This window comes from Saccopteryx bilineata, chromosome 5 (assembly GCF_036850765.1).
Source record: "Saccopteryx bilineata isolate mSacBil1 chromosome 5, mSacBil1_pri_phased_curated, whole genome shotgun sequence".
In the NCBI taxonomy this organism is placed as follows: domain Eukaryota; kingdom Metazoa; phylum Chordata; class Mammalia; order Chiroptera; family Emballonuridae; genus Saccopteryx; species Saccopteryx bilineata.
The window spans coordinates 10,957,947-10,968,672 of record NC_089494.1 but is presented as its reverse complement, the minus strand read 5'-3'; the positions used below and the strand labels follow the sequence as shown (position 1 = coordinate 10,968,672).

Sequence of the window (10,726 nt, the reverse complement as noted above, 5' to 3'; positions counted from 1 at the left end):
TCCTGTTTCCCCGTTAGGAGTAACCTCATCGTTAGACGTCGTCTTCTGAAGCCACACTGAACAAGTGACGTGTTAGAACACTTATATCACGTCCTCACTGTTACTCCCGCCCCGCCACACAAAGACGCACCTTCTGCACTGGAGCGTGGACTGCCGGCGGCTCTGGGACCAGGCCTGGGCCTTCTTTGTCTTTTCACGCTTTCCCCTCCCCCTCCACCACCCAAGGCTGGCCCTGCTCCTGGTGAGACTCGTGAAATGTTAAGTTTTCCATCAAAGTGTTTTTTCAATGCCTCGAAAGTCTAGTCACTTTATATTATTATGATTATTGCTGTTGAGTCCAAGAATAGTAGCTCCTGGCTCTATCTGACTGGTCCAATATGAAGACACTGGAATTGGATTTGGGATGATACGCACACCTTTACTGATGGAGTGGAACATTGCTAACCCTCAGAGGTGTGGGTTAGGTCATTTTAGTTATAAAACAGTGATCTTAGCATAGCATCTTAGAACTGTGAAGATGCTCTGGAAATTATCATCATCACGTTGCTCAGTTCATAGGTTTGCCCGTAATTAAGGCTTATTATGTTCCCTGTCCATCTTACTTGTTTTCTACAAAAAGGAATCCCCAAAGTCATGCCAACTACTTAGAATTGGGTTGAGGAAGACAAAAGTAAGTGTATTAGACTAATTATCTCTAATAGGTAATAAGCCCCTAGAGCTGGTTTTTAAATTTGATTTGTTTGCTTAGTAGCAATTTCTGGACTGTGCTCAACATCTGTTTTCCAGAGTTTTGGTTGTGGTAAGGCAACTTGCAAAACCTCAACTCAGAATCTCGGTTCTCAAGACGAGGGAGTGGTTAAAACTGCTTCCTCTGAATGACCCTGAGCGCGTGGCCTGGGATTGCGAAGCTGTGCGTGCACGCCCCTCCGCATGCCCCTCCGCATGCCCCCCGCACTCCCCCCCCCGCACGCCCCTCCCTCCCCCTCCGCACGCCCCTCTGCCCTCTGAGTCGTCCGCAGCTGAGCCTCAGGCTGAGCCGTGAGTGGCTGGGTCTAGCGTCCCAGCAGGCCCAGGGCCAGCCTACGTCCTTGGCATGTGTTCTGCCGCCTGGGGGGTGAGTTAGCTGAAGGGGTGAGACCTGCCACCAACGGACTAGAAGACAGAGAGTGTGTCCAGCCACGCCTCCCTGGTCCCAGTCCTGCTTCCTCTGGAGAGATTCAGAGATTTGGTAAAGAATTATAATCAATTAGTCAATTTTAAAAACCTACCATCTCTTTCTTTCCCTTCCAATGGATTATTACTGTCATTTCAAATATATATATAATTTTTCTTTTTAGGCTCTCCTCTTTCATTTTAGAATCTCAGACTGTGTAGGAGGACCTTAAAATCTCTCCATCCACTGCCCTCCTCAATCCTGAAGACACTCCTGCACTCACTTCTGCGTAGTCACAGATCTCTGCCTGTGAATCTTCCAGAATCAACTCTTGTCGGGCTGCTCATCATCTGCTCCCTTTTACTCTCTGTTGCCAAAGCATAAAAGTAAAAAAAAAAAAAAAAAAGCCCATTAGCCTCTACCATGGCGGTGCCAAACAGCTTCGGGCCTCATCCACGCTTAGCCGTATGAGTCTCCGCTTCCTCTGGCTGGCCTCACTGCCTGAGTGAGATTTCCTGATTCTGAGACTTCATTGGTGAGGTGCTTTGACCTGGAACAGCCTTTTCCTCTCTCTCCACCCATCCAGAGCCTTCCTGTCCTGCCCCCAGACACCCCAGCCCAGTCCAGAACGGTCTCGCCCCGTTCACATCTACTGCGCCTGGGTCTTCCCAGTGTCCACAGGCCTCTTGGCATTGCTGGTCATCCCCAGCGAGAGGCTCTCCTTCTCTCTAGATTGCAGGTTTCGCGAGCACAGGGACCAGGACTGTCTCTAAGCCTCTCGTACTTTGAGCAACGCTTTGCCTGGAATGTCAAAACCAATACACGTCTGTGGATGGAAACTGAGAGCAGCTCGTTTATACCATCGCCATTGGAGTATGTAAACAGATGTGCTCGTTGCTTATCAGTATGCTTTTCCCCCCTCTTGAGCCACATCATGGGGAGGATAACTTGAAGGAAAACATTTGCCCAGAGAAACAGAATTTGGGGCCTCTTCCACATCTTCCTAAGATGTCAGGCCTGCTGATCAGGGGGTGGGAGGTATCACCAGCCTGTGTCACTCCACAGACACACCCCGCCTCACTGAAGGCTGGGACCTAGAGCACCATGGAAGATTCCAGCACATCAAAGAAGTGTCACCGAGCAATCTCTGTGAATGCCACTCCACCTGGCCACCGCACTCTTCCAGGGATGTGTTTAATGTGCCTGTGCTAACGCTTTTGTTTTTTTTTTTTTTTTTCTTCTGTGGAATGTAAGGGTAGGGAGAGTGTGATCTTGACAATGTGTTCAGATGGCAGAAATGAGCTGGCAGATCTGACAATACAATTTACACCTTATCAAGGAAAACACCGCTAACAGAAACCATTGCATTTGCTGGTGATACATACTGCTTGTTAGGAAGAGAACAGTGTAATAAAATCAGTACCGTGTGGCTTACAGAGACTCTTGGTATCTGGGGCATACACAAACACCTGAGACACAGCACACGCCACACGGCTCTCTGTGTACAGAGCCCGACCTCGGTCCCTTCTCTGTGGAAAAGAGCTGCTTGCCCCCGGCGGGGCCGGGGCCTCTGCCAGGAAGCCGCGAGGTTCTTTCTCTCTCCCACTGTAATTCCCCCTTCAATCCTTTGTGCAGTGCCCAGAGGGAAGCGCTAAAATCAAATCCAATCAAAACAAGTAAATCAATAAGGCATGTGGCTTCATAGATTCTTGCTATTTATTTGCGGTCCTTAAAAAGTTATTGCCTAACTTGAATCTTGAGATGCTGCCTCTTAGTAAGATTCTCTCTCCCAATAATTAAAATGAGCTTGCACATCCTTAGGAGCCGATATGCAAGGGAACCTACAGAGATTTGCTGAGACAGAAGGAAATGGGCTCCTTGCAGCAGTGTGGTTGCAAGTAGAGGAGTCCATGCTCCATGAAGTCAGTCAGACGCAGAGACACTGTGTGATCTCTCTCACAAGTATGCAATCTAAAACGGAGCCAAGTCAAACTTGTAGGAACAGTAGGATGGTGGTTGCCGGTGGGGGTGGGGGAGGATTAGAGACGGTTGGTCCAGTGGTGCACACATTCAGTTAGACGGTGGATAAATAAAGCCTGGGGGTTTAGTGTACAGCACAGAGACTATAGTTCATAATACTGTGTTGTATGCTTGACATAGGCTAAAACCATAAATCTCCACTGTTCTCATCCCCGGGGAAAAATAAGTGAGAACATGGATACAGAAGGAAGAAAAAGAAAAAGGAAACTGGTCTGAGGTGGTTTAGGGTCATCCAAGTCCTGCTCAAATTTCAGGGGCACAAATGCATTTTAAGATGGTCGCCGGTTTTGTACCAGGATTGTAACAACTGTTGTGTCAAAAAAAAAAAAAAAAGTCCCGTTTGGATCTAGTTATGGTGGCTCACAGGGGAGGGGGTCAGGGTCCAAGCTCAGCACAGGAAGGGGCGGCGCCTCCGTTTCCGTTGTGCTGAGCAGAGAAGAGGACCCGTCAGCAGGAAGAAGTGTGATGAACACAACGTGCCTGTGGCCGCACACACAGCACGTTCCTCCTGCCAAGACGACGCCAATCCCAGGGGCCTGTGCCCGGCAGCCTGAGCACGGGAGAGAGGGGCTGGCCCAGAGGACCGGATGTGAGAGTTGCCATAGTTACTGCTCCTGCATCTCGAGAGCAGAACACGTGGGGATCCGGCCCGCACACGTGGTTGCAGCTGCGCCCACCCTAGTCTACAGCGTGTGTTGGAAATCAGACTCCGGATTCTAAAGCTTGCCTTCGTTTTTCCAGACAGACAAATCCCACTGAGAGCCGGTGGAGAATTTCACGTTAGGCTGATAAAATTATACACGTGACGTGTGCAGTCACTGAGGACGCAAGCCACCCCCTAGAACAGTGTGGGACAGGAAGTGCCTTGATGGCCAGGGGGACAATAAAAATGGCCGGCTGGCTAGCACCGCAGTGACGGGGCTGCCAGGGGGCCACCAGACCAGTTCTCCCAAGTGGATGACCTTGGATGTCACAGGGCTCCAGAGGCTTGGCGGGTTTGCGGTGGGCCCTGCAATACGGCCATTCTGGGCTCCCCCAGACTGCTCTGACCTCATGGGCTCCCGGTCCCCAGGCCCCCAAGAGCAGCTCCAGACTGTCTCCATGCCACTGGGCGGGCTGCCTGAGGGCTCATGACAGGGGGCCTTGCAGTGCTAGCATCAGTTGAGGTCCCTTTTCTAAGCAATCCACACATGAGGGAAGCTCTGCTGACTAATGCGTTTGCCGACTGCTGGTAGTTTAAAAGCACAATCTTTAGTGACAGACCAAGCTTCCAATTCTGCTGGGTGCTGACTCTGTCGCCTTAAGCAAGTTGCTTACTCTCTATAAACCTCAGTCTCCTTACCTGCAACCCAGGACAGCTGAGAGGGAGCACACACTGCAGGGCTAGCAGGGTGCCTATCAGTGAATCCCTGCGAATGCTTATCTCAAGCAGTGTTAACTATCCTTTGTGGGGCAGCTGTGTTAGGCTTGCTGGCGGGGTTACCGGCTGTAAGCACATTGCCTGACGGGTGCGTGGGTGCGTGGCAGCGCCACGTGTGAGTGGCCTCTATGAAGCTGTGGGTGCTTGCGCTCGAGAGAGATGGGAGGCTGCGGATGGCAGATTGCCTGCCCGCCACTGTGAGGGGCCGTTTTGCTGTTTGTTTGTCTGAGAGGCGGTTTCCCCTGATTGTGTGCTGGTCCATTTATCAAATGGAATGGCCCAACCCTTTCTGGCTCTGCAGTTTCTCTACCGTTTGCTCGAATCCAGTGGGGACCTGCCTGGCCTCAGCCACCGGCATACAGCTGTACATCTCTATCTGCTGAGGTCTGACCTGAGACCACTGACACTCCCTCCTGGTTAGAAAGAGTAACTCCATGAAACCGATATTGAACGTGCATTATACAAGTCTCTGTGCTCACTGCCTGACCCCTGACTTCCAGCGCCTATAGTTATCAGTAACAGGACCTTACACTTCAATCTCTTTGTAGTTGTATCTCTTACTATAAGTCCTCACAACAACCCTTTGAAGCAAGTGGTCTCATTCTCCTTCAATTAATGAGGCAACCGAGGCCCACAGGGTCTGCACCCTGGCCTGCTGCGCGTGCAGCCGAACAAAGGGTTGGAGCAGAGCCCTGGCCCCGAGACCCGGTTTCCTGCCCACCCCGACCCCAGCTCCATGTGCAGGACTGTGCTTCCCGGAGCCTGGGCATCTCACCCCTTCCCGAGCAAGGCGGTCAGGCTCTATGCTACCCACACGCTTCCCATCTGCAGCACATGCTCATGCCACGTGACCGCTCCTGTTTTTCCCACGAAGCCAGCTGCATGCAAGGTAGCTCACACTCCGAGGTAGGTAACAAAGTAAACTCGCTTTGGTTTGAAAGAAAATCAATGCACCGGACACATCACAGTTGCTTTGGAAGGTCATCACAGAACTTTATATATAATAAATGATGTTATACGTTGTACTACAACAAAGACTCGGGTGTCAGTACCAGACTGGGCATCTTGCAAATGGCACACGTCAAAAGTCTTTAACTTTACAACCATGGGTTAGAGAAAGGGATGCAATTTGTTGGACCCATTTCACATTTTTTCCTATGAATCATTAAATATTTAAGCACCATAAAATTCAAGCATTTCACAGGGATGTGGCAGCTAGCCTCGGTGGTTTAAAATGCATTATGCAGAGACTCTGGCAGATAATAACAGTGACAATTGCAGAGGACTGATTCTTAATGTCAATTGTTTTGTTCCCTGCAGAACTTCCTGATAATGTCCCTGCAGGAAAATCTGATTGTGTGTGTGTGTGTGTGTGTGTGTGTGTGTGATGTAGTAACTTTGAGAATTGAAATAAAATAGCATTCCCAGATATTAAGAATTGGCCAAGTCTAAATAATTCTAATTAGTAATTTATATGCTTGTGAGAAGCATAATATAATTCTATGTTAAAAAAAGAAAACAAATGTTTTCATATTAAATGATTTGTTTTAAACCGAACAGGTGACCATAAACAATGTATACTGACTACTATGTATTAGGCATATAACCAAACTTAATTCACAATGCAAGAGTAGGTGTTCTATCCCATGGTACAAATGAGGAAAATGGGGCTCGGGGAATTGGTGTAACTCACCCAAGGTAACAGCAAACAGAGGCAGATTCAAATCTGGGTTCAACCAGCTGTCAGGTCCACATTTTCCCCGCTGTTTTTGCAGCGATACAAAATAAAAGTAACAATTCTCAAATTCATCTTGGTGAGCTAATAGAAACACAAATCTAATGTTCTTTCTAGGAACACATAGAATGATTTGCTAATCTATTATAATCTATAAGAGGCTCAAAATAAAATCTTTGATACAATCGAATGTTACTGCACCATTCCATTAACTATGTTCCTCAGCACCGATTACATGTATGCAATTTTTTAGAGGTGATCTTGTCCTAGGAAGTTCTTATTACATCACAAGGGAAAAGAGATTTCAGCCCGACTCAAGTCATGTCATATTTCAATAAAGAGTCTGCTTTCAGCCAAATCTCTCAAATCTTCCTTCTGAACTGTCACAGTTTGGAAAAGTAGCTATTCTTCAGAAGGGGGTGAGGTTAAAGTCTATCAATAGGCTTCCAGTGAGTAATCATAGGAAGAGCTTCTGTGTGTGCAGACACATTGTCACATTCGAGTATGTTGAAGTAAGAAATGGTTTATACTGGTAACCATTTTGCCAACGAGAACCCCAAAGACAGAATGAAGCATCTACTGCCTAACGATGCTTATCGAGTTGTCATTGTAAAAAGAATTATGTCCATAACGCACTCAGCTCTGTGTAGGCACTGGGCATACAAAGATAAGTGAAGCCTGGTCTCGTGCTCCATCCAGGGACTTAAATTTCAGCAAGAAAATGGAGGAGGTGTGAAGAGACATTACCGGAGCCAGGGGCACCCTGAGATAGTGGACAGGTCCAAGTCTCCCCGGGGAAGTGCACATACACTTCTCCCCCTCGACTCAATCACTTTTTAAAGATGGGGAGTTGTGAGGCGGCGCTCTAGGGGGCGCTGGAGGCAGGGTGGGAGGCATCGCTGGTAGAGCAGGAGCAAAGGCACAGAGATCGGAGCCCACCGCTGACGAGCACAGAACTGAGCCACAGATAGTTCCCGCAGACGCCTTCCTTCACCCCGTGGGAAGGCACTGGCCTCCATTGGCACTAGAGTCATGGAAGGATTTTTAAGCCAAAGGATAACAAAATCCAATTTGCATCTTGGAGAAATGACAGCTGGGAATTGGAAGTAGAGGTGGCAGTTGGGAGATGTCTTCTACAAGAATGTGGGTGAAAGATGAGACTGTGAAAACGGGTACAACGAGGCTGGGAGGAAGGACACAGTCCTCAGGAAGTGGTGACGGAAGTGTAGGTCTTTGGGACACTTTGGGATATGAGAGGAGAAGAAACCGGCCGCCACTCACAGCCTGGACACCTGGACACCGGGACACCTGGACATGCAGGGCTCCAGTCACTGAGAATAAGAACCGCGAAGGAAACCTTCCGGCCTCCAGCTCAGGGCCCAGAGCCATTCCCACCGGGCAATCTAGACTCGTTCCAACCCAGGAAGCAGGAGAGAGGTTCTTGGGAAGGAGGTCTTGATAAGGATAACGACCGGTGATGGATTAGGGGTGCCGCTTTAAAGCCTGTTCAGCCTTCACAGGCCAAGGACTTTCAAAGTGCAGTGATATATGACCAGGTGAAGAGAGTAATGGCTTAAAAGAAGATGGTCTAATAAGTTATTTTTTTCCATTGTTTTGCCTTTTTTGATTATTGAAAAAAAATTTTTTTTTCAAAAATCAGAAGCCAGAGAGTTTTGCTACATTTAGGGAAGGCTCCAACAAAACCAGTATTTTCAACAGTCAGTCTCTTACATAATCCCAGGCTCCCTGGGGAGCAAACTGTCCACTTAATTCAGCCCGTTTTCTAAAAAGTTTATTTGGCAAGACTATTAAAATAGACTATTACTTTTATAGTCTACTACCAAGTAAAAGAGTTTAAAATATGTTTCTTATGTTTTATTTATCCCTCTTAGCTCTCCTGAGAAAATGTTCTCGGACCAAGTTTATGAATGAACAAGATGAATTTTTAGAAGGCTTGAGTTCTGGTAATATATGATAAAGCTTTTGGAAACAGAACATTTGAAGTATGAATAAGGTTGCAAATGGCTTAAATTTCAGGTGCTCAAAAATATGTAATATGGCATAGAAAGGTTTAAAGAAATCAATAAATGGGTCAAATGAAATAGATGCATGAAGAAATTGTTTCATCTTAAAATACACATTTTTGTTGTTACCAGAGAGTATTCTTAAAATAAATTTCTATCCGGGAACACCCCATAACAAGACTCATTTGAAATGTGTTTTGCATATTACAGTACATTCCTAATTAATGTTTGGCAAGGAAAATATTTCTTATAAACAAATTTTTAATTGAGTTTTTCTTCTCTCAGTTATTTTTAAGTGCATTGAAACTAAGCACTAATATGAGTGTCGCTCTCATGAGAAATGTTTCATTTTCTCTAAAATGACATTGTTCTTAACGATGAAGGCAGATTTCCTAAAAATCTTTTTTCATCAAGCCTTTTGATATTTAGGATTAGACCCCTGAAATCCTGGCAAAACAGAAAATACACCCTTTGCTGTTCAGAACACTACTCATTATAAACTGAAATCACTTCTAAACTTTTATAGAAAATATTAATGCCAAGGGTCAAACTGCTGCCTTGGTTATAATACTGATAGAAAATATAAGAATGCTTTTAAAATTGGAAAAACAGGATGCTCCTATAAAAAGCAGTCACAGGAACATATAATTCAAATGGTGGGTTGCCTTTGTTTTGTTTAAAGAGACTGCTATGTCTTCCTGGTGGGGTGATGAGGGACTTAAATGAATCCTCTTACCTAAGTTTAATTAAGTCAGCACTTTCTCCAAAGTACATAATGACAACTGTCACTGCCCCGTAGGAGAGCCTATTATGTGTAGGAAGCAGAGTGTCCGCTGCAGGCTGGGAGCCAGGTGGGCGGGGGCTGCAGGGGCCCGGGTGGGTGAGAGGCTTTGTGCGAGCCTTGTGCCTCCCGCGCTCGCTCCGGGAAGCCACATGTGGCTTCAGTCCCATTAGCACGCACTCACCAAAGACAAGCTGGACCCCGACTGGGGAAGAGCCGTCTGGAAGTTCACGGCAATGGGAAGTCAATTTTTGTGAATCCCTGTCTTAATATTCATTAATAGCTTTTAGGTTCTTAATCCCTTATTGAATATATTTTTTCCGTAATTGCTACTTTTCAAAAGGGTTGCCAGAGCAGGCGTTTCTATTCTCTGAAAAATGCAGTAGAGGACATAATGTTTCACGTTCATCTGTAATGTGTTTATGCTAATGTCGCGTCTCTGGTCCTGTCTGCCACAATGAGTCCTTCTGCTTTGAAATGCACGGTGAATGCTGGAGGTATGGATTTTTTTTTTTTAACTCTCCTTGGGTCATGGTTTTACAATTATTTAAAGTGCATAAAAAATAGAATTACAGAGGGAATCATTTTGAAATGTTGGAAATCCCTACTTTCCAGTTTCATTTGTTGGTCTATTTTTTTCCCCTGTAAAATCCACCCAGAAGCCCCCTGTATCACAGAGCAACTGCCTTCAACTGTTGGAGGGGCTACGAACCAGTGAATGGAGTTTTCAGTGATGTTGTTTGTAATCTGGCCTTCTATCCTCTGTCTGCTTTCCTGGGAATTAGCATGCTGTTTTATAAAAAGCCAGCTCTTCTACCCTCCTCATAAAAATCAGGATCTCTGGGGTTCATCTAAATTGGGGTGGGAGTGGGGGGGGGTCCAACCATATCCATACGTGTAGCATTTGCTTACTCTGTCCAGAACAGAGGAGGCGAGTACAGTACTGTGGGAATAATCACAATGCAAAAAGAACCGACTGCTGACACCAGGGTCAGAAGTGAGCACCACTGAGTCTCAGAGCACAGCCTGGGACGGATGAGCACCCTGGAAGGTTTCTCGCGGCTACGCGGCTGCCCGGCCTGGGCCCCCTAGCTAACCTTCACGCACACCTGGCACCGGCTGATCTTCTGGCGCTGGGCCTCGCTCTCCTTGAAGGTGTCCGGTACGGGGGCCGCGGAGAACTGCAAGTGTGGTTGCACCGCCGTCAGCCAGAAGCTGTACTGATTGGCAAAAAAATGGCAGGTGCCCTGCCGGCCTTGGCACTCGAGGAAGGGGGCTGCTCTGAAGTCTTCCAGGCAGCTGCCAGGTGACATGAGGGCCTGCCCTCCGCCTTGGTCCCCGGCTCCTGTGTGCTACCGGGACAGGAAGAGAGAATCGGGGCTCAGACACGGGCAGACCGCCCCACACCCAGTCGGTGACACACTGGGAGTGAGTTCTGGCCCTGAATTGCTTGTTTTTCCCGAAATGATTCCAGAAAGACAGAATGAGAGATGTGGAGGTGAGGGGGGTGTGCGCACGTAATTAAACCACGTCACCGATGGCTGAGTCAATGCCATCTCCTAAACCCCCCCAA

The 10,726-nt window shown here is 47.3% G+C and overlaps 1 protein-coding gene across 7 annotated transcripts in view; it reads right to left on the bottom strand.

The window, feature by feature from the left end:
- Nucleotides 1-2,549: 2,549 nt before the first annotated feature.
- Nucleotides 2,550-10,726, bottom strand: part of COL4A4 (collagen type IV alpha 4 chain) — a 139,748-nt gene continuing 131,571 nt past the window's right edge. For 3 of the 7 annotated variants that reach the window (XM_066232820.1, XM_066232819.1, XM_066232818.1), the window contains exons 48-49: nucleotides 10,251-10,505; nucleotides 5,591-6,376 (exon numbers count right to left, since the gene is read on the bottom strand). In XM_066232820.1, the coding sequence (XP_066088917.1) occupies nucleotides 6,161-6,376; nucleotides 10,251-10,505 (471 nt within the window). In that variant the 3' untranslated portion in view covers nucleotides 5,591-6,160. Of the gene's footprint in view, nucleotides 2,805-5,427; nucleotides 5,541-5,590; nucleotides 10,506-10,726 lie in introns of those variants that run through there. The other 4 variants (XM_066232822.1, XM_066232824.1, XM_066232821.1 and 1 more) reach the window with 4 other exon arrangements.